This window comes from Lactuca sativa, chromosome 2 (assembly GCF_002870075.4).
Source record: "Lactuca sativa cultivar Salinas chromosome 2, Lsat_Salinas_v11, whole genome shotgun sequence".
NCBI lineage: Eukaryota > Viridiplantae > Streptophyta > Magnoliopsida > Asterales > Asteraceae > Lactuca > Lactuca sativa.
The window spans coordinates 209134775-209162176 of record NC_056624.2 but is presented as its reverse complement, the minus strand read 5'-3'; the positions used below and the strand labels follow the sequence as shown (position 1 = coordinate 209162176).

Genomic DNA, 27402 nt, shown 5'->3' with positions numbered 1-27402 from the left:
TATTCTTTATATATCCATAATCCTTGTCACGCCCACTACAAGTTTCTTAATAGATATCGGTTTTATCTAATATTTATTTTCGACGCTCATTTTTATTATTAATTAATTAAATCATAGTAATTAAGCATAAAACACATAATACACATAATATTCATATAATTCCTTTTCATTTCTTCAAAATGAGTTACAAAGGTTAACCTAGACTATAATGTCAATATTAATGCCTAGCCTAGAAACGCGGGCGTTACATTGTTGATTTGGGTATATACCTTAATAATTATTTAGGGTTTGGTTTGTTATGAATAGTACGAGGAGATCCTCTCAGGTGAGTCTTCTCACTGTATTGTAGGACACTAGGTGTCGATATGTGTTTGTTATCTATATGACTCTAGTTGTATGGTTGTGTGTGTGTATATATATATATATATATATATATATATATATATATATATATATATATATATATATATATATATATATAGGGTGAAATAGACTCGTGCGATTGAAAAATACCGACAAAGTCAAGTGGCGCTCGGGAGTGAAATAGACCCGTTCGATTGGAAAACACTAATTTAGTTGGAATAGTCTCGGGGTGAAATAGACCTGATGCATCTTTGAGCAGATATGTGTAACACCCGCAGATTCAGGGCTAGTCAATTAAGATATAATAAGCGTTAGAAAAATGATTTGTTTTTGTTATTTACGATAAATAATCCTAACCAAAGTAATAGTTAGGGTTAACAATTGTAACTATTTGACGTAATTAAGAAAAATTATTTGAATATTAAAAGTTTCATAATTATTATTATAATATAATAAAATAGGAAAAACCAGTTGAATCGTTCGTAAATCGTAAAAATAAGTGCCCCAAACCTTTGAACATCTTTCTTGCATAAAATTTTCTAATCTAGACATAGACTCTCAATATACAACTCACAATATGGAAGCATTTCCATATTTTCCGTATGATAACTCATTCTTAATAGAATTTTATCTATTCATAATAATGTCGATATGGTCCATCCAATACCATACTTCCAACTACTCACAAGCGACCAATCATCGACGATCTTTGGATCGTCATTCGATAGTTGTTTAATTATTTTAGTCAAAACCGATTCTAGTCCTTTTTCCCTCTTAATGCGCTAGACATTTGGACAATTTTAGAATGGTCAAATATTATAGCATTTGCAATCTATCCTATACCTGAAGCATATGGGACACGATGCATAATGTCTTACATAAAGATATGATACTTTATCAATCTTCTGCCATAATATTTTATGTGTCACGTTCTCACAATTCGAACTATGAAAAGGGATGTCGTAATCATAATCGAAATTTGAGAACACACTGTGTATCCTTTGACTATATTTATTAAAATTTCTCAATCTAAGCTTCAGATTTTGAAACGAAGTATAATATTCTCTCCCTTAATTATAGCAAAACAACTTTTCAACCCATGCAACTTTGCAAATTGAATCTTTGTTTTTCTATAATTAATATTGCTAACTTGCAATACTTGCCATAATAATCATACAAGCATAACACTTATGCTCCCATTCTCATGATGATTATTACCATATAAGCATAACAATTATGCTCCCACTAGCTTTGACATGTATTCAGAAAACAGCTGAATTTCCAGAAAACAATGCCTATTGAATTCCTGAAGTTCATATTCTAATACCAGATACTTCGATAAGCATTTATCTAAGCTTCTCAAACTTATACACCTTTGCCTTAGATAGCTCATATGTGTGTCTAAACAATTCAGAACTTATGTTACTAAGTTCCAAATGTTCAAACTAATTGCCAAATCTCACAATTCGAACTATGGAAAGGGATGTCGTAACCATAATCGAATTTGAGAATACAATTTTCACAATTGCTATCTTCTTAAAATCTCTCTTAGTGAAAGCATTTCCTCACAGTCATTTTCACGAAGGAGGGAATCTTATGACACTTAGATTTTATGGTGTATGAGTTCCTATCCATGTGAATTTGCTAAAACCAAAGTTTGCGACAAATCCAAACTCATATGGACTGAACTTTCTTAATCTTGATTTCTTGCCTTATGGTAACACGAGTGTCCACCATGTCTTCCAAGTAGTTTTGCAACATATCCTTGCATATCAATGTACTATCCATCGATCAAGGTGGTTTGTCTTTATGTATTCAAATGAGAACTCATAGAACTCACATACATAATTAACTCAATTGGAATGGCATAGAAACAAAATAATGTCAACACGATAGGTTGTAAACCTCAATTCGTGTGCTAGTGATGATTGATAAGGTTTATTCTTGATTTGTTTTTGAAACTTTTTCAAGATCATTAAAACTCCCACTGACCTCTTGACATATATGATTCTCTTGTCAGAAAACTTTTCTAGACAAAACAAATATTCAATAGTTAGTGTAGTTCTTATCAAGACAAAACACTTCACATAATTGGTCCTAGTTGGTCTTTGTCTTATCCAAGACAACACAATTTACCTGTGACAACCTGAAATTTATTCCGTCGCTGTAACCCATTTCCGTTAATAAAATTTATTTTTATTGAAATTTTCCGTTAACTTTTGGGTTAGGCAAATCAATTGATGTTTTTATTTTATTTTCATAAGAGTCGAAATGAAATAAAAAAAAACGTGAAACACCCTCGAATTCATTTGGAAAAGTTTTTTTTTAGTTTACGACCAAGTCGGGTTACGACCATTTAATCGGGTACGATCATAAACTTCGTTTAACTTCGGTATTGGGTGGATCCCCACCTGGCCGCAAACTCAAACCCTATATAAGGGTTGAGTGGCCTTCATTTGAGCCTTTTTTCCCACTCCTAAAGCTTTCTCTCTCTACTCTCTATCTACAAGTTGGATTTTGGTCAAGAAACACCTCATTCAAGATCCAAAATCGTAAGTAATCCTTCCTAGCTTGTTGTTTAACTTTGTATCCATGCAAATTCGGGGTTGAATCATCCAAATACCTCAAAAACTTGTTTTTACGTTTGGGGAACACCTCCCAAAACCGTAAACTCCCATAAGGGGGTTTTGAAGCCCCAAAACCCTTCTAATGCTTATCTATGACTTAGAAACTTGCATGCAAGAACTTAGAACCCCAAAATCATGTCTTTATGGGAGTAAACATGAGTTTATGGTCCATGAACATTCATGAATCGTAAACACCCTTTTAAGGTGTTAAAATGCCCTTAAACACCTCCAAAAGCTTGCATAAGTGCCTAGAACCTTGTACCCTTTCATTTGATACCCAAAATCATGCAAGAATGAGCCAAGCATGAGTTTACGACCATAAACTCATGTGTTTACGGCAGTAAACTCTCCAATAACACATTCATAAACCGTAAACTCTATCCACGGGTCTTTCCAAGCTCCAAACACTTCCATAACCCTTGAATCAACCCTAGGACCCTCCTTTGTGAAGCATAAGACCTCTTGGCACCCAAAAAACACCCCACCCATGATTTTACGGTCGTAAACTCATGGGGGATATGGTCTTTGGGTCGTAAACACCCCTAAGGGTTTACACTTGAAGAGTAAACTCCTTATCAAGGCCCTACACTCCTTAGATGCAACCCGTATCACTTCCAACACTTGAGATAAAGTGTTTTCGCGCATCGGAGTGTATTATCTTACTTAATTAGTGGTTCAATGTCTAATTAGATACAATTGCGTATCACTTTATGTTACATAGGATCCTCGTGCGTGTTCAAGCCCAAAATTGACACCTAGAATCCTACCCCGGCACATCCTCGTCTGGTGAGTTCATACCCCTTAATTAACCTTTTAAAAGTTTTTAAATGATTTTATGGGGGGGGGGGGGGGGAATACAAGTGGAATCAAACAAGTTGTAATATCAATCACGTGTGATTTATAACTTGCAACCAAAAAGGATTTTCTATGTTTTTAACCGCTTTGCCAACAAAACTGTTTCAAATGATTATCAAACTCATTTCATATTAAATTGTTATAAACTTTATTTCAAAAAATCTTTTAAACTTCTTTTATCTTCAACCCATATCTACACTAATATATTTGTATAAGTAGGACTTGAAGGACTTAGGACTAATAGCTCACCTTACTTCATGTTCTTGTTTGATTGTGGACTTAGGGTATCATGTTATTAGTCCGACTGTCGTTGAATTCTTAGTTATATATCTTATATATTTTTGTCAGATATAAAAGTCTTCATTTCAGCTCAGTGCCTTTGTGCATTAAAGGCATGCAACCAACATTACTATTTAACTATAATAGGTATAGTTAAGGATTACTACTCATTAGTACTATTGCCAGGGTAACTACCAGAGTCACTACAATTATGAGTTAATACATGTTAAATACTATACAAAGAGAATACTAAATACTATACAAGGGGAATACCATATACTATGCAAGAGAACACTTTATATACTTTATAACCGAAAGATACATTATACAATATACAAGGGAATATACTATAACTAGAATGTGACATACTATTTCCCGATACGACACGTCACTGTGGTATCACTTGGTAACTAGAGTCTCCTGGAGGGAGAGCGGGCATTGTGTGTATAGATCTATACGGGACAGACACTCCCACATCCTGACTGCTAGCTACAGTCCGAGCCTAAAGGCCAAAGGGTGACAAATGTCACATTACTACATATGACTCGGAGGGTCAACTGGATTCGATTGTCAATCAGTATGGTTACATACGAGTTCACATTCAAACCTTTAATTAATACATTAAGAATTAAAGGCAAAACAGACTCCTCGAGGTGTATTGTACATTTAATACTACCTGGAGCCTGCACTTCCTTACATATAGCCGACAACGATGTTGTTGGGGTAAAACATTATTTTTTTTCCATCTCTTTACATGAATAAAGTCTAAAACTATATTTTTCACACTAATAGTTACTGGGAAAACTTGTACATTTTCAAAGGAACAAACAAACAATCGGATCTTGATAGAAGACTACTTTTTACTGGAAAACGTAGGGTTTTCTAGGGTTTATATTATTTTCAAACATCGAACTTCTCCTTTATACTACATTGTTGTGAACGTTTTTATACAAACAATGACACTAAATACTTATGAACTCACCAGCTTTATGTTGATAAACTCTTTCAAAATAACTTGTATTCTTAGGTCATTAGTAGGCAGGTACAGATGCAGCTTTTGAGAAGATGGAGCACATACAAGACTCATCTTTATTTTGTTTATACTTTTGGTGTCTAACAAACTGTACAGAACACGCTTGTATTATAATTATTATCTTAATGCAATGGATGTTGTTACTTGTCTTTACTATTATGCATTGTTATGATACTGTACATGACATCCTCCACCCCATAATGTATTCCGCCGTTCTCGGTTTTAGGGTGTGACATTACCAATTTCAAATGTGCAAGAATAATAAAACTTTTCCAAATTCCACATTTGTTGAGTGTTATAAACCTACTAAGACTTGCCACTCAATTCGCAGTCTTGGAGTATGACTCTAAGATTCGATATTGGCACGAAGTATGATTGACTTCTTGATTTAACCAATTCCCGGTTCCTCTTCTTAAACATACAAATGTACTAAGACTCACTTAGAGAATCAATTGAGATATGGTTCTTAATTATTAAGACTTATCATGAAACATAATAAAAGGTAATCTCCCTTCTTCTTAAAATAGAGAAACTTTTATCTTTCTGCCTACTTGATTCTTCTTATTCGTTCTGCTATTCATTGAAACATTTTTCAATCAACTCAGAATTACACTTAATCTTATAAGTACATTCATATTTACTAAACTTTAGTAAATCATGTCGAATATCTTTATCACTCTTGTGGTGGACTTGATCAACGTACAATCTTGTGTACTCGATCTCTCAGTCCTTTAATTGACACTTTGTCAAAGAATTAGTCTAATTTCCAAATATGAAGTTTTTCATTCATCACACAACCAAGTTGTATGATTCCAAGTTTCTGTCCAATTGAAACTTGGGCGATGAGAAACTCTCCCTATTTGGTAAATTCTTGACATCTTCACAAATAACATAATTAAGAATCAAATCCATTATTGCTAATAATAGAAACCTTGAAACATCAATTTTTCATACACGCCATTGTAAGGATAAATAAATAAGACAAAATCAAAATTTATTTTAATGCGGAAAAACTTGTCCTTACAATGCAATTCAACTGAAAAACTATGTTATTACATATTTCTTAGCAATCTATTCTAACTACAAGTAGTAGCTCAAGAATCCAATCTTTAAGCAATGCGATCGAAATCCATTTCTTCATGATTAGATTCAGCTCACTTCTTCCCATAAGCTTCCTCTCTTTTCTTCGATCCTACAAAACATCAAAATGTAATCTTATCACATCATGTATTAAGAATCTAGAATAGGAACTTAAAAGAGTTAGATAATGGATTTTACCTGAAGTAGAGCCATACGTCTTGACTCTCCCATCTCTTAGATCTCTCAGGTAGTTTGCGCAACTTCGTCTCCAATGCCCCTTCTCTTGGCAATAAAAGCAAATGGGCTCCTTTGGTACAACACATTGGACAATCACAAACTTAGTTCTTTTTGGACTTCCAATGTTGCCTGTGTCCATTGAAGTTTAGGAGTTTGATTCACCAGACAAATTTGTTTGACCAACATGCCAAATCATTGCTGATCCAGCAGCTATAAGCAAATAGGTGAGATCAATGAGGGTCACGTCGTGATCCATCATATAGTACTCTTCTACAAACTTACTATACGATTCAGGAAGTGACTGAAGAACCCAGTTAATAGTCAATATTTCTGAGATATCGACACCCAACATCCTTAACCTATCAATGTGCGACTTCATCTCTAAGACGTGTGCACACACAGACTTTCCATCTTCATGCTTAATTGCCAATAGGGCTTGAGTGAGCTTGAACTTTTCAAGCCTTTGAACTTGTGGGGTAGGGATAATAATTGGAGGATGTGGAGGAAGTGAAGCATGATCTCTTGTTCCTCGATTATATCGTGGAACATCATCTTCATTTGGAAAGCTTGTTCCATGGGATTTGGGAAGACCATGATTGTCAGAACTAGACATCTACAAAACGGGAGAAAAGTCAAGTTAAGTTTATTAGAATTCTTGATGTAACACCCAAATGAAACATCAAGCTAGGATCCAACACAATACTCTACAACCTAGAAGAGGGATGTCGTAATCTAGTTGCGGAATATTTGAAGGTAGGTAAATGACGATCTACCAATTTCCACCATGAAAAACGAAAAGGAATTTTAAGTTTTAAATGAATTGAAACTCCTCGATCTTTTGAGATTCATTGAACTTTTCAGTGACATGTTTAATTTCGATTATGCCCTACAATTTGTGACTGGGATGCCGAGGATCACAAATAAGGTGTGAATAACCATACGAATCACGTGGTGCACCCAATGCTACTATCACCTAATCAATGTGCCGATTAGCCACACACGCTCCATTGATCTATGATAAGCATCGAGCCACCCTTCGCCACCAATGTCATCCCCAAATTAGTGTGCCGGTTAACTACACACGCTCCACTAACGTTTGACAAGGGTACGAAGTGTAATTCCATGGGTTAGCATACAATTTCACATTTTGCCTAAAGTAACTATGATTTGGGAATTTGTATAAGCATTTAGTTACTTTGTACTTCATTATACTTATAATGGAAGGTTTCTGTCCTATCTTACCCGTTCGGCTAACGACCCTCCACTAGTCAAGAGTGCGGTGGGTAAGAGTGGATACCCATTCAATCGTCATTTTATAGGCAATTTCCTTAAACACCCCTTATAGACCAGCTTCGTGAATGATGCCTACTAACGGTAAGACTGACTTTTACTCATATATATATATATATATATATATATATATATATATATATATATATATATATATATATATATATATATATATATAGGGTGTATTTTACACTTTTAAAATACTAGGTGGTTTAATTTAGTAAATTATACTTTTAATTTAATTAAATGTAAACCAAAACTTTATGGGTTTATTAAATCTATTTTAATCATACACTTTAATTAATTAACAAAACCATAAGGGTGTAATTTGAACCTTTTTCAAAATACTAGGGTTTTAGAATTTAAAATTTCATCGGGGTGACTCGTCGAGTTCCTTCGATTCTCGTTCAAACTTTAAGGCCACCCGTCGAGTTCCTTCCTTGCAACTCGACGGATACACACGCATACATATTCTAGAGAAAACTCATCTGACTCGCCAAGTTGTTCATCCAACTCGTCGAGTTCACGACCATCTTCATGTGACTCGCCGAGTCCATTCAGTCCTCTTTCCATACAGACTTGCTTTGAGCTATGCAGCGACTCCAAATCACAAATCCAAGCTTCTAGGGCATGCTTATCATGTAAAGTTTTAAACTTTACGTGCATGCATGGCTTTAAAGGCTCTAAATGCATATTTTAAGTCCTTAATGGAACTTCATGCTCAAGAGGGACCTTAATCATGACCAAAACTGAAACTTTATGCTTCTAGAATCCAAGGAGGGTCCAGGTCTGAAGTTACAACCTCAGATCTAGCCCACAACTCATCTTTCCAACTTAATATCTCACCAAAACCCTAGAACTCAACCAATAGAAGAGATTCACAAGAAAAAGGCGATGTAGTTACCTCCAAAAGATGATAATTGAGATAGGAGTTGATTCCCACACTCTACTTGCTCCAAACTCCTTCTCCTCCAAGCATTCTCCCTCCAAAGATCCTCTTTTCAAGCTTCAAACACACAATGGGAACACACACATACATACGTATTAGGGTTTTAAGGAGCTCTCAAAAGACTGCAAAGAGGCTAAAGGAGGCTGAGGCTCCTTTAAATAGAGGTGCAAACCCCGAGATTTAGGGTTTCATCTGCCAGCTCCTACTTGCCGAGTCCCAATATAGACTCATCGCGTAGGTCACTTAACACGCGATCTCATCCCGCTACTACTCGACGAGTAGGTCAACCAACTCGTCGAGTAGAGATTAACCCAATAAATCTTATTTAAACAATACCTGAGAATCGGGGCGTTACAACTCTCCTCCACTTGAACTAGACTTCGCCTTCGAAGTCTGCTGGAATAAACAATGTCGGGTAATGCTCGCGCATCTCTGGCTCCGGCTCCCATATCCACTCGGATCCCTTCCGATGTTCCCACTGTACCTTTACTAAAAGTATTTCCTTGTTCTGCAAAATCTTCTTCTTCATTTCCAAAATAACCATAGGCCTCTCCACATAGTTCAGGCGCTCATCGACCTGAATGTCATCCAACGATACCACTGCCTCCTGGTCCACAATGCATTTTTGCAATTGAGAAACATGAAATGTGTTGTGGATCCGGCTAAGCTCCTCCGAAAGCTGTAGCCTATAAGCCACCCTGCCAACCCTGGCAACAATCCTGAACGGCCCAATGTAAAGGAGACCTAATTTCCCCTCTTCTTGAAGTGGATCACACCCTTCCAGGGTGAGACCTTTAGAAGAACCATGTCACCCACCTGAAATTCCAGCTCAGTTCGGCGTCGGTCGGCATAACTTTTCTGCCGACTCTGAGCGGTCTGCAGTCGCTGTCTAATTTGCTGTATCATCTCGGTAGTTTGCAGAACTACTTCTGTCCGACCCATCACCCTGTGCTCAACCTTGCCCAGCAAACTGGGGTCCTACACTTTCGCCCATACAACAGCTCGAAAGGCGGGGCGCCAATACTGGAATGATAGTTGTTGTTGTAGGCGAACTCAGCAAGCGGTATGATATTTATATATGATCTTTCTACCTGTCATAATGTTCCTATTTGCCATGTTCTCAAAATTCTTGCTATAATATTGTCATAATGTTCCTATTTGCCGTGTTCTCAAAATTCGAACTATGAAGAGGGATGCCGTAATCATAATCGATCTTTGAGAATGCAAACAATAAATATATCCTTGACTAAATTCAATTAAAATTTCTCGATCTAAGCTTTTAGATTGGAAACGAAGTACAACATTCTCTCCCTTAATTATAGCAAAAACGACTTTTCAACCCCTGCAACTCTGCAAAGTGAAACTTTTGTTTTTCTATAATTAATATTGCCAACTTGCAATACTTAAAATAATAATAATCATGCTCCTACTAACATGATGATTATATCCATTCCAGCATAACATTTATACTCCCACTAGCTTTGACACGTATTCAGAAAACAGTTGGACTTCTAGAAGATAATACTTATTGACTTCCAAAGTTCGTATTTCCAATACGATGTGCTTCGATAAGCCTTTTATCTAAGCTTCTCAAACTCACACATCTTTCTTTATACAACTCATATATGTGTCTAAACTAATTCAGAACTTATATTACTAAGTCCCAGATGTTCAGACTAATTGCCAAATCTCACAATTCGAACTATGAAGAGGGATGCCGTAATCATAATCGAATTTGAGAATGCAATTTACATAACCGCTATCTCCTTAAAATCTATCTTAGTGAAAGTGTTTCCTCACAATCATTTCCATGAAGGAGAGAAACCTTATGACACTTAAATTTTATGGTGCTTGTGTTCCTATCCATGAAATTTTTCATAAGCATAATCATAAGATAATGTTTGTGAAAAATTCAAACTCTTATGGACAAAATTTGTTCATTCTTAATTTATTGCCATCAAGGGTCCCACCATTGCTTCCAAGTTATTCAACAACTCACCTATGTCGGTCAATGTACTTTCATTGAACAAGGTGTTTGCCGTTATGTAGTCAATATATAACTCATATGCATAAGTAACTTTACTGGAATGACACATAAATAAAATTTTGTCAACACGATAGGTTATAAACCTCAAGTCGTGTGCTAGCGTTTAATTGGTTCACTTCTTTATTTGTTCTTGAAACTTTTCAAGATCTCTAGACTCTCATTTACCTCTTGACATGTTATATTCTCTAATCAAGAAACATTTCTTGACAAAAACAAATATCCAAGAGTTAGTGTGTGTCGATATCAAGACAAAACCTACACGCAAATTGGTACTAGCTGGTCTTTGTCTTATTCAAGACATCACAGCTTAGCAAAATATGAAAGTGTAATAACATTCATACTTAAGATTATGTCACTCAAGTCATAATCTTGGAGTATGACTCTAAGAATTGATTTAGAAACGAAGTACGATACATCTTATTGACTTAACCACTACAACAATTCTCAATTCCTCTTATTAGCCAAACCAGTGCACTAAGGTGTCCTTAGAGGACGAATTGTGATATGGCTCTTAATCATTAAGACGATCATAAACATGATACAAAAATACGCTTCCTTCTTCTTAGGTTGGAGATACCTTTTATCTTTCTGCCTTCATTGATTCTTCTTATTCGTTCTGTTGTTCATCAACACTTTTCAATGATTTAGAACCATGTTTAATCCTATAAGCATGATCATATTCACTAATCTTTTAATAAATATGATGAATAATCTTTTTGATATTTATGATGGACTCAACTAGTGCACAACATTGTGAACCCAATCTTCTAGTCCCTTACTTGACTCTTTGTCAAGGAATTAGTCTTAAATTTTCTAAGTACTAAGATTTCCATACATCACATGACTTAAATCATATGATTTCAAGCTTCTGTACAATTGAAATTTGGGCAATGAGAATCTTTCCTTACTTAGAGAAATTCGACACTTCCATAAATAACATAACTAAGAATCACATCCATTTATAAAAATACACAAACATCAATTTTTCACAATGATTTCACTGCAAGGATATATATAAACAAGACAAACAAAAAAATTTATTTTATTCATAAAAGCAGCGGAAAACATGTCCTTACAATGCAAAATCAATTGGAAAACTATGCAATCAAATATTCCGAACAAATCTATCATAACTTCCTAAGCTCAAAATCCGATCTTCGAATCCATGTGATCGCAATCCATTTCTTCGTGATCATACTCATCTCGCTCCTTCATCAAGCTTCCTCTCTTTTCTATGATCCTGCAAAAACATCATGTATTAAGAATCAATGAATAGGAACTTAATGGAGTTAGATAGTGGACTTTACCTGAAGTAGAGCCATACTCCTTGACTCTCCCATCTCTTAGATTCCTCAGGTGACCGGGGCAGCTTCGTATCCAACGCCCCTTCTCTTGGCGGCAGAAACAAGTGGCTTCTTCTGGAGCGACAACAGAAGCATGGTTGGTTGAAGTACCAGACAAATATACTTCATTACTTTGCCAAATCATTTCTGATTCAGCAGCAATAAGCATGTAAGTTAGTTCAATGAGGGTTGTGTCAAGATCCATCATATAATACTCTCTTATGAACTTATTATATGATTCAGGGAGTGACTGAAGAACCCAGTCTACAACCAAATTCTTTGGGAAAAGTTGCACCCAACATTATCAACCTATTGATGTGTGATCTCATCCATACGACATGAGCACATATGAGTTTTCCATCTTCATGTTTCATAGCCAACATGGCTTGAGTGAGCTTGAACTTTTCAAGCCTTTGGACTTGTGGGTTAAGGAGAACAATAGGAGGAGGTGGATGAAGTGAAACATGATCTCTTGTTCCTCGATCGAATCGTGGAATATCATCTTCATGTGGAAAACTTGTTCCAAGGGATTTGGGAAGACCATAATTATCATACTTTGACATCTACAAAACGGGAGAAAATTGAAGTTAGTTGATTGATTGAGTCCTTAATAAAACACCCAAATGAGATATTAAGACTAAGACCCAACACAATACTCTACAACTTGGGAGAGGGATGCTGTAACCCAAATTGCAGAACATTTGAAGGTAAGTGAATGACGATTCACTAATTTTCCACCATGAAAAACGAAAACGAGATTAAGTTTTAAATGTATTGAAAAACTCCTAGATCCTTTGAGATTCATTGAACTTTTCAATGGCATGTTTAAATCTCGATATGCCCCTCGATTTGTGACTAGGATGCAGAGGATCACAAAACAGGGTATGCATAACCATGCCAATATACATGGTGCCCCTAATGTTACAGTCACCTATTCGATGTGCCGGTTAACCACACACGCTCCACCGAACTATGACAAACATCGAGTCACCCTTCGCTACCTTTGCTTAGAACACATTTAGTGTGCCGATTAACCACACATGCTCCACTAACATCTTAGCAAGGGTACAAAGTGTAATTTCATGGAATTGCATCAAATTCACTTTTGCCTAAAGTAACTAAGATTTGGGAATTTTATAAAACATTTAGTTACTTCACAGTTCATTATACTTTTAATGGAAATGGTTTGCCTTATCCTACCCGTTCGGCTAACGACCTCCACCAATCAAGGAAGCGGTGTGTGAGAGTGGACATCCATTAAACGAACATTTTATAAGCCATAACCTTATACCCCTTTCATAGATCGACTTCATGAATGAGGCTTACTAACGGTAAGACTAACATTTAAGTTATACATATATAATATTAGACTTTTTAATTTTATATATAATATAATGGTGTATTTTACACTTTTTAAAATACTATGTGGTATAATTTAATAAATTACACGTTTAATTTAATTAAATGTAAACCATATCACTATGAACTTATTAACTCTTTTTTAATTATACACTTAATTAATTTAATATAACCATAAATGTGCAATTTGAACTTTTCAAAAATTACGGTTTTAGAATTTAACATTTTAAAATTAAACTTTTAATTAAAATTCAAATTCCAGAACTTGAGGGCAAGTTTTGAAACATTTCAAATCATTAGGAAAATCTTTTAATTTGAAATTTTAAATATTAAAACTTTGATTTAATAATTATTCCAAAATTAAACAATTAATTTGAATTATTAAATCTTAAAGGATTATCTATTAAATTAACAATTAATAGAATTATCCCAAAATTAAACAATTAATTTAATAACTATTTCAAAATTTTTTGTTCAAAACGGAACGTTTTATTAAACGCTAAAAGTTAAAAATACTGCCGAAGAGGTCCTTATATTATTTTTGTTTAATGTTTTTTACATACCCCCAATTGAAATAATAAAGAAAAAGTGTCAAAACGAGCCCTTGAATGCTTCAAAACCTCAAGAATCCATGTTGTCCCACTGAAAAACCCTGCTTGGGTTTAGAATCACGAGCACCTAACCCTAGTCATGATCGCCAAACTTGATAGAATCGGGGAAAGCTTCACCGACTGATCGGAAAAGCTACATACATTTTCCTGTTAATCTAGGTATTCTTTTCTTTTCTTCGAAACTTTTTTCGATCATCGACTGTCGTACTTCTTATATTTTAGAAAGATGATTATATTCTTTGTTCCTCGCGTATTCCTCCAGCTACTTTTAAATATGAGTAGTTGTCGTTGTTTTTCCCCTTTTCTTAAATCGTTTTGATTTTCATTGAACATCCTGCAGCAAATTCAATACTTGCATGTGGATCATTCTGATACGTGGTTATCATTATTTGTGTATTGTTCGAACTTGAAATTGTGAAGATAAGGGTTGTTTGCCTTTTGGGTTCATTCAATATGTTTTGCTTTAGTTGTCGCGACTATGTTGTATTTGTAGAAATTTCACCAAATGCATCTAAACTCGTGTTCGATGAAATTAAATGTGAAGCATGGCTCTGATTACCTTGGGCTGTACTGATTAGAGTAGCAAAACATTGTTAATTGCTTCATTGACTGTTTGCTTGCCCTTTTTTGTGCTTTTCGTTTTGGACAAAACTTGGGATTTGATATATGTTAAGGCTTTAAACCACAAATATATTGTAGAAGGGCTGAAGCATTAACTTTTCATTGTTCTCTGTTTCAGCATTGTGCATATTTGGTAGTGAAGAGGTTTTGAAAGAAGCTGTATGTATTGATACCAATGGACACTTATTGTAACAATAACGGTGTCATGGAATCAAAATTAACACCAGATCTAAGTGAGGAATTCCTAGAGGATTTCTGTAAAAAAGCATCAAGATCCTTTTTCAAACAGCATGGCCTTATAAGCCACCAGATCAACTCTTACAATGAATTCCTCAAAACTGGAATTCAAAACGTCTTTGATTCATTAGGTGAGTTCAATGTTGAGCCTGGATATGACCCATCTGGAAATGAAACCATAAGGAGACGTGCTTCAGTCAAAGTTGGAAAAGTCAACCTAGATAGACCAATGTTTTGGGCAGGTGATAGCTTCTCAACAGAAACTGGTAAAGGATACTTAATCCTCTTACCCAAACATGCACGCCTTCAAAACATTACTTATTCATCCAGGATGAGTGTTCACATTCATTTTCAGGTTAGTAATAGTAAACATCTGTGTTTTCCTTCAGTTTCTCTTATTTCAAGTCATTTCTAGCTTTGTGATCTGTAATGTAACAAACATTTTAGGTATATACTGAAGAGCTGGTTAAAATCGACACTTTAGAAGCTGGAAAAGAGCTTATTGAAAAGAAGGTTTCATTTGATGATAGTAGAGAAATCACAATTGGCAGATTGCCTGTTATGGTCAAATCTGACTTGTGCTGGATGAATGAAATGGAGAAAGGAGACTGTGAGTTTGACTATGGAGGATATTTCTTAATCAAAGGAGCCGAGAAGGTAACAATATTACCATTTACCCCCTCATTTTATGTTCTCAAGTAAAAATTAGTTTGAAAATGGTTTATATCTACTTCTTGGATAATACATCTTATTGCAGACTTTTATTGCACAAGAGAAAACTTGTCTGAAGAGACTTTGGTTGGTCAACAGTCCAATTTGGACAGTCAAATACCGGTCAGTTTCTGGAAGGGAAAGGGTGTATGTAAAGCTTGTGGACACTCATATTAGAGGGGGTGGAAAGGTCATTACTGTGTATTTGCTTAACTCAGTAGAGATTCCTGTATGGATGCTATTCTTTGCTCTTGGTGTCACCTCAGACAAAGAAGTTATTGATTTAATTGATGCTGATGCTAATGACAACACTATCATGAACACACTTCTTGCATCAATCTATGATGCTGATCAAAAGTCAAAGGACTTTAGGAAAGAGGGGAAAGCTTTAAGTAATCTTTCGTATGCACTCAAGCAAAAATGGACCTATGCACCTAAAGGAACATTCAAAAACTGCATAGAAGATTTATTATTTCCAAATCTTCATGGGTTCAACCGAAAAGCTAGGTTTCTTGGGTACATGGTGAAATGTCTTCTAGAAGCTTATACAGGTCGTAGGAAAGTTGATGATAGAGATAGTTTTAGAAGCAAAAGGGTAGAATTAGCAGGAGAGCTACTTGAGAGAGAACTTAGAGTTCATTTAAAACATGCTGCTAGAAGAATGGTGAAAGCTTTACAAAGAGACCTTTGGGGAGATCGGCCTTTACACCCAATTGAGCATTATTTGGATGCTTCGGTTGTTACTAATGGGCTTTCAAGGGCGTTTTCAACCGGTGCGTGGGTCCATCCTTATAAACGGATGGAAAGAATTTCGGGTGTGGTGGCCCACCTTAGAAGGGCAAATCCTCTACAGATGATGGCTGATATGAGGAGGACACGTCAGCAGGTTCAGTATACAGGAAGAGTTGGAGATGCTAGATATCCGTAAGTAGTAATATATATATATATATATATATATATATATATATATATATATATATATTATTACTTGTTGGTTTTGTAAGTTAATTGTCTAAGTTTTTCAGGCATCCATCACATTGGGGGAAAATCTGTTTTATGACTACTCCAGATGGAGAGAACTGTGGGTTGGTGAAGAATTTGTCTAGTGCTGGTATTGTGAGCACAAATGTCCAAGAAAATCTGGTTGGTATATTAATGGAGTCTGGAATGAAAGAATTGGTTGATGACACGTCACCATTATTTGGTGGAAAACACAAAGTTTTTGTCAATGGAGATTGGGTTGGAATTTGTGATGATTCTGCTTCACTTGTTGATGATTTCAGAAGCAAAAGGCGCAGAAAGGAAGTTCCTTATCAGGTTCCCACTCTCTCTATTCCATTCCCATTTTTTTTTCTTTTTTGTCCTGTTCATATCAGTCCCAGTCCAATGCATGTCAAACACAGTACAACATGTTCTGACATGAACTGAATTTGTTAGGTGGAGATAAAGCGAGATGAGAAGAATAAAGAAGTGCGTATATTCTCGGATGCAGGAAGGCTCATGCGACCTCTTTTATGTGTTGAGAATTTAAAAAACATTAAATCTTTAAAAACCGGAGATTATTCATTCCAAAGTCTTGTAAACAACGGAATCATTGAGCTCATTGGAACCGAAGAGGAAGAAGACTGCTACACAGCATGGGGAGTCAAACACCTTTTTCAAAAAACTTCACCTCTTTACACTCATTGTGAACTCGACATGTCATTTCTCTTAAGTTTAAGCTGTGGAATAATCCCATTCGCAAATCACGATCACGCGAAACGTGTCCTTTTTCAATCTCAAAAACACTCCCAACAAGCAATCGGATATTCAACCACAAATCCAAACATTCGAGTCGATACCCTTTCACATCAACTATTTTACCCTCAAAAGCCGCTTTTTCGCACGGTTCTTTCCGATTCTCTTGCAACACAGAAACACGGGAATAATATTAATGGCAATGAATATTACAATGGACAATGTGCGATTGTTGCTGTGAATATCCACTTGGGATATAACCAAGAGGACTCGTTGGTGATGAATCGTGCTTCTTTAGAACGCGGGATGTTTAGATCAGAACATGTTAGGAGTTACAAAGCGGATGTGTCTAATAAGGAATCGTGTGGGAGTGGGAAGAAGGGAAGGTTTGATGATGATATAATATTTGGGAAAATTCAAAGTAAAATTGGACGTGTTGAGAATCTTGATGAAGACGGGTTTCCGTTTGTTGGTGCTAGATTGAACAGTGGTGATATTGTTATAGGAAAGTATGCTGAATCAGGGGGTGATCATAGTATTAAATTGAAACATGGTGAAAGAGGATCAGTGCAGAAAGTTGTATTGTCTGCTAATGATGATGGGAAAAACTTTGCTACTGTTTCCTTGAGACAGGTAATTTTCTCCCTAAACACCAACATATTTATATTTCTTACAAAACCTCTGTTTCATAATTTCTTGATTTTATCAGGTACGCACACCAAGTCTTGGTGACAAATTCTCAAGTATGCATGGGCAAAAGGGCGTTTTGGGGTTTTTGGAGTCGCAAGAAAACTTTCCTTTTACAATAGAAGGAATAGTCCCAGATATTGTAATAAACCCGCACGCCTTTCCTTCTCGACAAACGCCAGGTCAGCTTCTGGAGGCCGCGTTAGGCAAAGGGATCGCCATGGGTGGCCCACTAAAATACGCGACCCCTTTCTCCACTCTCTCAGTCGACGCCATAACCAATCAACTTCACAGGTAAATAAAATAAACAATTAGTTTAATTTATCCGGTCATCACTTAATGTCTTAATCCATTCAGCACAAGTGATTGATTGATTGATTGATTTTTCAGGTGTGGATTTTCAAGATGGGGAAACGAGAGAGTTTACAACGGGCGAACAGGGGAAATGGTGGAGTCGTTAGTGTTCATGGGCCCCACATTTTACCAGAAGCTGGTCCACATGTCGGAAGACAAGGTGAAGTTCCGGAACGTGGGCCCGGTCCATCCGTTGACACGTCAGCCGGTGGCGGACAGGAAGCGGTTTGGTGGGGTGAAGTTTGGGGAGATGGAGAGGGACTGCATCATAGCGCATGGAGCAACTGCTAATTTGTATGAGAGGCTTTACACGTTGTGTGATGCTTCACATATGCATATTTGTAGGAAATGTAATAATATGGCGAGTGTGATTCAGAGGTCGGTCCCACGTGGGCCCAAGATCCGTGGGCCGTATTGTCGGGTTTGTGAGTCGGTTGAGGATGTTGTGAAGGTGAATGTGCCGTATGGGGCCAAGTTGCTTTGGCAGGAGCTTTTTAGTATGGGAATTGGTATTGAGTTTGAATCTGAGCCTTGCTGAAAGAAAGATATTTTGTATTGCTATCTATGATGCTATGAATTAGGGTATGTATGTATGTATGTATGTAAGTGAAATATGGTAACTACTCGTTTTGGTGCCCTAATGTAATGCTATGTTTGTTGCTTTTTAATTGTTTCTCTTCCTTCGTTTGTTACTTGTGGGCATGAAAAAAAGTTTAAAAAAGGAAATTTTGTCTTAATAGTAGAAGCATTGTTTGTTGGTAAATCACGTGGTGGTTAAATATATACATAAGTTGTATTATTATTTATATCAAATGGAAAATTGTTTACAAATTTTCAATTTTAAACATTTCTTAAATAAAGTCATTCATTAGTCAACATTATTTTTAAAAAAGAGAAAAAAAAAAGAAAATTTTCTTAATCACCTTTGATAAAATTACCAAAAATTGTGAAAATTCCAATTTTAACCAGCAAAACCAAAGTTGAGTAGGTCTTGCCTTTAATCTCGGGCTGCAGAATCGTGATGTGGCTATAAAGATGCTTCATTCAAAGTCTTAAATCCTAAACAAAAATTTCTATCTAAAGTCTTATGAAATTCATTCAAAGTCTTAAAAATGATAAAGAGAAGTGGCTATAAAGATGTGCTTCATTCTTTTTGGTCGAACTGAATACCCAAGTTCACATGATATATAGTTTCCATGGGGCTCTTTCTGTACTATTTCCTATTTTCCTAATTCAAAGTTAACTGCTCAAGTATATTTATACCCTTCGACAAAACACATCTTACCAACCAAAAAACAAAACAAAAAGCAGAATACAGATATGGGCAATGATCAAATTTCAAGTCAAGAACTGTATTAACAAAATAGACCTTTATACATTCATTGTAATTGCAAAATCAATAGCATTCACATCTGGTCATCTCCCAGATTAAGAGTTTTACTTTCACCAAGGAGGTCTGAAGAAGACTAACATACGACCCTCTATCATTTCATCTAAAATCTTGTTTGTACAAAGCTGTTTCCACTTTCCATGGTCAGCATATCACTCACTAATCAGTACAAGCTGCAAAAACAAACTTACATGGGTCAGATCCGAATATCATATCACTTATGATGTAATTTAATAAAGCTTTAACAGGATCTCAATCATCACCAACCATTTATAGCTCATCAATATACAAAATTAATGCCGTTGGTATTCTAGCGCAATCAAAATTTACGTTTCTTTTTGATTTCAAAGACCGGTTGATTTCTAACAGAAAAATAGAAATCAATCTCTATCAATATGATCTTCTTCAGAAAGTGACAAATCGTCATAGAACCCCTTTGCTCCTACTCTTGATTCAAAGAACGAACGCCGACATGACATAGGCTAGGTCGTAAAACGAGATTGCAAGTTTATTTATTCATCACAAAAGCTAGAATTCTAATGGAAAAAAAGCACAAAGCACACGGGAGTAAATTTGGATTTACCTCCACAGCAGTAACAGCAAGAGAAGATGATAAGAAGATCCCTGAGAACAGCACCACAAGCACGAGAACAATTCATACTATTTCGATTCTGACTACTGGTATCATCACTCAACAATTTCTCCTCGTTGCTGCTCCCCGAAGATTGATTCTTGTTATTTTTCTCACTTTTCATCCTCCGTAAGTTCCATTCAAGATTATTCAAGTACTCTAACTTGAACGAAGCCCTCAATGTCTTCGATGGCCATAGATGCATCTCTCTATCTCAGTAGAAACCAAGAAAATGAAATAAAATTGAATAGATGTTTATGATTTTAGGGTTTTATTTTGTTTGGGAATTTTGAAAAACTGGAGCAAACAAATGAATAATTTGTTCGTTTGTTCCCTTATGTTTGAAATTTTCTCCGTTTTTGCTACTTAATGATTTTATAAATGGTCTCTCAACACGTTATAGCCAACGAAAAGGATAATGAAGCAAGAAGTCATGTCCTTTATCTATCGATTCATTAATCATCTATCAGTCCATCTTTATTTATTGACAAATGAGTAAATAGAAACCTGTTCCTATTAAGACATCTCTTTATCCCATTCACAGATAGTCAACCTATAAGTACTTTTTCAAAAAACAATACAATTTCAATCAATAAAAATATTTTAAAAATTATACAGAGTGTCTAAATGATAAAATTGAGTGTCTTTTTAATCAACCCCTATAAAAATTGTGTTAGATTTAAGGATTCGAATAACAATAAATGTTTGGATAGTTTCTTCGATCGAGTTATAATGCTTTATGAAATATGATATTCGACTTTATATTTAGAGTTACACGAATTCGATTATGAGACAATAAAAAAATTAGAATTACGGTTCTAATTCGAATCTCAAATAAAGAATACTTGTTGTGTTTCGTGTTCTTACAAGACGAAAATCAGACAAAATAACAATATAGATTTCCTTAACAGATATCAAACACCTTTTGAATCTTATTTTTAAACTATTACCCTCAACTTCATATAAGAAAACACATTTTCAAATGCTTTGATAGGTTAGGCCAAAAGCTCTTTAGTACTTCATGACATGGAATAAAAAGATTGTTTTGTCTTTCTATCAAAGGTTGTTTCGTCTCTTTATCTTGCATGATTCCCATTCCCAAACCCAATCCTTGCAAAACTAAGGGACCTTTTTGCAATGCAATAGTCGCTTCTTTTAAAGAAAGCAAGAAAAGTGTTGCATACAAAAGCTTCCCTCCACAATCCGTATAGGAGCAAGTGCCATTTAACATGTCAATGGATATAGATGAATGTCTTGACTCACATTTTATTTTATTTTAAAGATACAAAATGACTATATATGGTCGTAATTTTTATTCTGTATATCACAGTTGCATTAATTTTCCATCAGTTTACAACTACACATAAATCCATAACAAAATTATGGTAGAGGAGAGGTTGTACGTAGATAACCTCACCACCACATGCCACTTCCATAGAAGTCCTTTCATGGTGCGCCAAACAAGGGAGGATAACAGTGTGAGAATTGAAAATCGTGTACAAATTAACAATAGAGCAAAAAAAAAAAGATAAGTAATTAACCTTAACTTAAAAACAATTACATTATATGGTATTTGAAGATCAATCATATATACTCAAATTCTTGATCTCAAGATCAAGACGAGGCGGATGGTTGGTGTTACACTAACATGAGCCATCGACATCACCAACAAAAAACTGTGGAAAGATGTTTTTTTGGTGATAAACCAAATACATGGCTTTAATTCAGAAAGGATGTATAGCATCAAAATGAAAATAAGCATTACCAATAAGAGGATTGTTAGCAATATGGATCAAGTATTGTCGAGCAGAGTGATGGATTGAAGTAATCGAGGTGATGAAAATGAGCAAAAACGTGACGATTGGTGCCATTGTTGAGAGCTAATTGATCAAGTGCGTACTGTGTTTTTGTGTGTGTGTGTTTCATGATATTCCTGGCCTTTACAATAAATTTCAACTACCTGCTTCAATTTGCTGTGTGTATTTGAACTTTATTGCCTTTAAATTCGATTTCAACTACCTGCTTTTGTAAATGAAAATGAAAAGGATAACTGGGGTTTGTTTTTTTAATATTCTGAATTTTGAAAGGTGTTTTTTTTTTTTTGAATAATTAAGATGTTGACATATGCCTTAATCCTTGTAGCTTCTTTCCTAGTGGATAACCTTTAATTTTGACATAATCTTATTATTTTAACATGTCGTACAATGGAATTGCAAACACTAATATGCTTTTGCTGGAATGTAATGTAATTGGGGGAATCGGAATCCAATATCACCCATTCCAATCTTTGGTTCAACTTTTTGAGATGAAATTGAATTCTTAAATGAAAAAACTCTCCACCATATGAATAAAAGTGAATTCCTATTAAGTTTGGAGGAAATTAATTTCAATTCATGAGGGAAAGTGCAAGAAAACTATATTACCCTCTACCACCATAACTACCAACACCCACAACCACTGTCACCACCACCACCTGCCACCACAACCACCACTACCACCACCACCCGATCGACATCATAGGCTCACGGTGTTATTGTTTTTTACTTAGTTTTTTTCATTATGAGTGTTTATTTGTTTTAATTGAATTATAACCAAATCTAAAATGATAAAATGTTGTTTAGAAAACATTTGGATGTGAAAAAACAGAAAACAGAAACTTTAACAAATGAAGATGAAAATTGTTATACCAAAGAAATAAATATTGTTAACAAAAGATCATACAAGTCAAATTTCAAATAACAACTAGAAGCAAAATTATTACTATTGTAAATGAATATGATTTTATAAAAACAAAGATGTGGATGCAAATACTCACTCACATGTGTGTATACACATTACTTTATTGTTATTTTTTAGCATTAATATTATATTGACCAAAAGTTAATATTAAAAACAATACGCTCAAATAGTTAATTACCATTTTTTTTTCATTTACGTTCATACACCCATTTCTACATACGAATTACTTGGATACTTAATGGTTTAAGTTAGCGTCGAAAATAAGTATTTCAAAATACAACACTAAAAGAAAAATACAGAATCCATTTCGTGAACACCAACTTATACAAATTAAGCTTGATATTAATTTTTATAATCCAGCAGAAGATTAACCCGACGTGTACGTGTTTTGAAAATAAACTACGTTAAAGAACCTGGGATTTGAATATCAACGTATGACGTATTTATACTCGGATTCCCGATCTGAAGATCACGATTAGACGATCATGGATACTTGATTTGAGCCACTAAAGTCACCATAAAAACTCGGTCCAAAGATCTTAATTTTGGCTAGCTATAAACTGAAGTGAAGTATTTCAGAAAAGATGCATCACGCCAAAATGAAGATAAGCATTTCCAAGAGGACTGTAAGTAACATGGACTGGGTGTCGACGAGCAAAATCAAAGATGGAAGAAATCGAGGTGATGAAGATGAAGAAGAAGGTAGTGATGGGTGCCATTGTTGTTGAGTGTGTGTGTGTGGTATTGGAATCGATTCTTTTGGGTTTAAATGTGATTCAAATTGCTTTGCTTTAACATAAACAAATGAGGGAAAAGATTTAAGTGGGGTCTGCTTTAATTTTAGTATTGTGAAAGTCGGTATTTGAATTATGCGGATGCTTACACGAATTGAATATGTCATTTTTATCAATCCCATTAACTAAGTAGATGTTGGCACGATTCGTCCTTGTTCTATTTTTAATAGGCATGTTAAGTTTCTTAAAAAAATTTCTTCTGCTAATTTTAGTAGTTTACGTTTTGGCAACAACCAACAACCAGGTTTTTATAGTTGAATCGTTTTAGTGAACATATAAATAAATAGGTAAATCATCTACTCTTCCTTACGGTATAGACAAAACTACACAGATGGTCCATGTGGTTGGCACAAGAGACCAAAGATAGTCCTTATGAGGAATTTTGAACGAGTATGGTCCCCGTGGTTTCCAATTGTTGCATGGACAATCCTTATAATTGACTCCGTTTGACATCTGCCGTTTATCAAAATCACGTCACCCTCACATGACGGTATTTTGGTCTTTTGCTTTATTACACGATTTGATCATATTCTTAAATGATCCTTGCAGCTAGTTATCATTTACATCACCCCCAAGAAATCCACCCATTCTTCTCCCCTCTGGTTTTTCATCTTCATCACTTCGAAACTCAAATGAGAACTAGTGTTTTCATCTTCATCCTTTGCGATGGTTCTAACTTTATGGAATGTCCGTTCAAAATTCTTAGAAAATCCTAACTTGATCAAAGCTTATAGTGAGCGATCAATTAACAACTTTCAATTTTGTTAAAATTTCCATTTTTTAAACTTTTGAGACTTCTTTCTTTCCTCATATCATTATTTATTAATGTACACACATTCAAGATTCACCATGGAGGCATGTTCATAAAATACCCAGGAAGACGTTACGTGGTTGGGAGTATTGACTATGTTGACTACGTAGACATGGACATGTTTTCAATACATGAGTTAAACGGTATGCTGAAGGAGATAAGTTATAACAATGGTGAGCCTATCTACTACCACTTCTTGATTCCAGAGATTGAAATCGATTATGGGTTACTTCCTCTAGGTAACGACTCAGACGTATTTCTGTTAAGTAAGCATGTCTCTAATCACAAATAGATTATGGTGTATACTAACCATGGAACTACTAGAGTCCATACTTACTTTATGTCTCCAAATAAGGTCGTATTGGAAGAGATAAACAAGCCTATTTCTCCTGAACTCAATCGAAAAAAGTTTACCAGTACAGAGGTAGGATCATGCAGTAGAAAATTGGATTTGAATGAAAACTATGACTTTTCTAGATCCATTGTACCTTTTGGACATTTTGTTGGAGATGTAGTGAAAGACGCCGGTGTTCAAGCTGCATGTGAGAAGGTTAACAAAGTCCAAGATGTTGGTGTTCAAGCTATAAGTGAGAAGCTTGGTATACCCATTGATACTCTTTTAGAAGACGTTGATCCTTTTCTTTTACATGGATCATAATGATTACCAACAGATGGGGGATAAAGATTTAGAATATTGTGGTGATAGGGTGGTAGACAATGAAGAAATTGGGGATGTTATTAGTGACGAGAGTAGTACATATATGCCATAGTTGAAGCCGAGACCAAAATCTCATGGAGTTGGTTTCTAGAGTGTCTAAGTGAAGATTTGGAGCTCTCTACAAAATTCAAACTTCACATTCATTTCTGACAGGCAAAAGGTAAATGTTCTTATGATACTTGTTTTTAATATTACATTTAGAAAATAACATTTTTGCTACTTGTTAATTAGGGGATTTTACCTACCATTGTCAACCTATTCCCTAAAGCTGAGCACAGGTTCTGATTACGACATATTCACGAGAACATGAAGCTACAATGGAGGGGGAAGAAGCACAAAGATCAGTTGTGGGAATGTTCAACAACAACAACAACAACAGTTAGACACTTTGACAGATTCATGGAAGATTTTAAAAAGTTCAATTCACAGGCATATGACTGGTTAAAGGTTATTCCACCAAAACATTGGGCAAGAGCATATATTTCAGGTACACTTACCATTATATTGTATAATAGGTGTTTATTTTTATATATCCTTATTTTTTTTTTACTAAAAGCATATTTGTTGCATTGTACAGGAAGAGCACATACATATATGTTGTTGAATAATTTATGTGAAGTTTTCAACTCAAAGTTGTTAGATGCTCGAGACAAACCTATAATTACATGTTTAAAGTATATTAGGGAATACTTAATGAAAAGAATTTGTATTGTGCAAAATGTGATATATAAGTCTCAAGGGCCACTTACGCCAACAACCACAAAACTTTTAGATGGAGTTAAAAAAGATGCTTCACAATACACTTGCATATTTAATGGTGTTGATAAGACTCAAGTAACTAGGACATTAGAGGATCAATTTGTGGTTAATTGGAGGGACGACAACTATAGTTGCAGTCATTAGGAAATCACTGGGATACCATGCTCTCATCTTGTTAGTGCTATTTGGGATAAGGTTGAGCATGGGCCCAAAAATGTCCCACCTCTTGAGGAGTGGGTACATCCATGTTATAGGTTAAGCACATGGAATGAAATGTACAAGTACAAATTTCAGCCTATCAATGGAAGAAGTATGCGGCCAAGGTCAGATTACCCCATAACACTGACACCCCCAAGCATACTAAACATGTAAATAATTTTCAATTTACAAGTTAATATACATTTATAGTGTTTTAAAATTTATTTATTATATAGGTGGGGAGACCAAAAAAGAAGAGAAATAGAGCTCAAAGTGAACCAAATGATCAAGGTAAAAGTTTGACCATGAAGTTCCTTACAGTTACTTGTAGCAAATGAAAGAATATGGGTCACAAATCTAGGAGTTTCAAAGGACAAGGGGAACAAAATGAAATTAAAAATATGGTTGCAGGGGGCAAGAAGCTTAGCAAGGCAAAGAAGCAGGGAGATGGAAAGAAGGAGAAACCCAAAATGAAGGAAAAAGTTGTTTGATTTGTTGTCATTATGGTTTTTAAAAATATTTCTTTTGTGTTGTTTATTTTGGTACCTTAGAATGCTCAAACTAAGTAGGTTCTTGTGTGTATTCATCTTTTTTTGGTATTATGGTACATTAGGGTGCTAGACTAAGTTGGTTCTTGTGGTTATGATACATTAGTCTGCAAGCTCTTTTGATATTTTGTTTGTATTATGACTTTTCACTTTAAGGTTATGGACTGAATTTTATGACTATGCAAAAGTTTGCATTTTTTTGAACATTTCTAATGTTATTATGACTCTACAATGATCAACACATGAAATTACAAAATTTACACATTATATTACAATGGTCTAAACATTTTACTGAACATGCTCATATTAATACAAAAACTTTTCACTTTCATATTTAATACTTTAACAGATCTGCAAAGTTCATATGGTTGCAGACCATCAATATTTTACAAAC

At 35.1% G+C, this 27402-nt stretch overlaps 1 protein-coding gene and 1 long non-coding RNA gene across 4 annotated transcripts; one reads left to right on the top strand and one right to left on the bottom strand.

The window, feature by feature from the left end:
• The first annotated feature begins 14040 nt into the window (after nucleotides 1-14040).
• LOC111906253 (DNA-directed RNA polymerases IV and V subunit 2) lies at nucleotides 14041-19088 on the top strand. Of its 2 annotated transcripts, none has more exons than XM_023902014.3 (8): nucleotides 14041-14232; nucleotides 14813-15286; nucleotides 15379-15588; nucleotides 15689-16566; nucleotides 16668-16959; nucleotides 17080-18012; nucleotides 18089-18360; nucleotides 18457-19088. In XM_023902014.3, the coding sequence occupies exons 2-8, from the start codon at nucleotides 14870-14872 to the stop codon at nucleotides 18956-18958; spliced, it is 3504 nt and encodes a 1167-aa protein (XP_023757782.1). In that variant the 5' UTR covers nucleotides 14041-14232; nucleotides 14813-14869; the 3' UTR covers nucleotides 18959-19088. The 2 variants fall into 2 exon arrangements, with proteins under 2 accessions (XP_023757782.1, XP_023757783.1); XM_023902015.2 differs by lacking the exon at nucleotides 14041-14232 and adding an exon at nucleotides 14448-14466.
• Nucleotides 19089-19741: 653 nt separating this feature from the next.
• On the bottom strand, nucleotides 19742-23953 carry LOC111906254 (uncharacterized). 2 transcript variants are annotated; one of them, XR_002855138.3, is made up of 3 exons: nucleotides 22207-23047; nucleotides 20394-22117; nucleotides 19742-19983 (listed from the first exon to the last, which is right to left on the bottom strand). It is a non-coding gene; the product is annotated as an uncharacterized LOC111906254 (long non-coding RNA). The 2 variants fall into 2 exon arrangements; XR_006188529.2 differs by having other exon boundaries at nucleotides 20394-23953.
• Between the last annotated feature and the right edge of the window lie 3449 nt (nucleotides 23954-27402).

What these genes read in the sequence shown, in the direction of transcription:
- LOC111906253 (XM_023902014.3), top strand. Translation starts at nt 14,870, where the DNA reads ATGGACACTTATTGTAACAATAACGGTGTCATGGAATCAAAATTAACA. An exon ending in CTACTGTTTCCTTGAGACAG is followed by an intron (nt 18,013 to 18,088) that starts GTAATTTTCTCC and finishes TGATTTTATCAG; the next exon opens with GTACGCACACCAAGTCTTGG. An exon ending in ATAACCAATCAACTTCACAG is followed by an intron (nt 18,361 to 18,456) that starts GTAAATAAAATA and finishes TTGATTTTTCAG; the next exon opens with GTGTGGATTTTCAAGATGGG.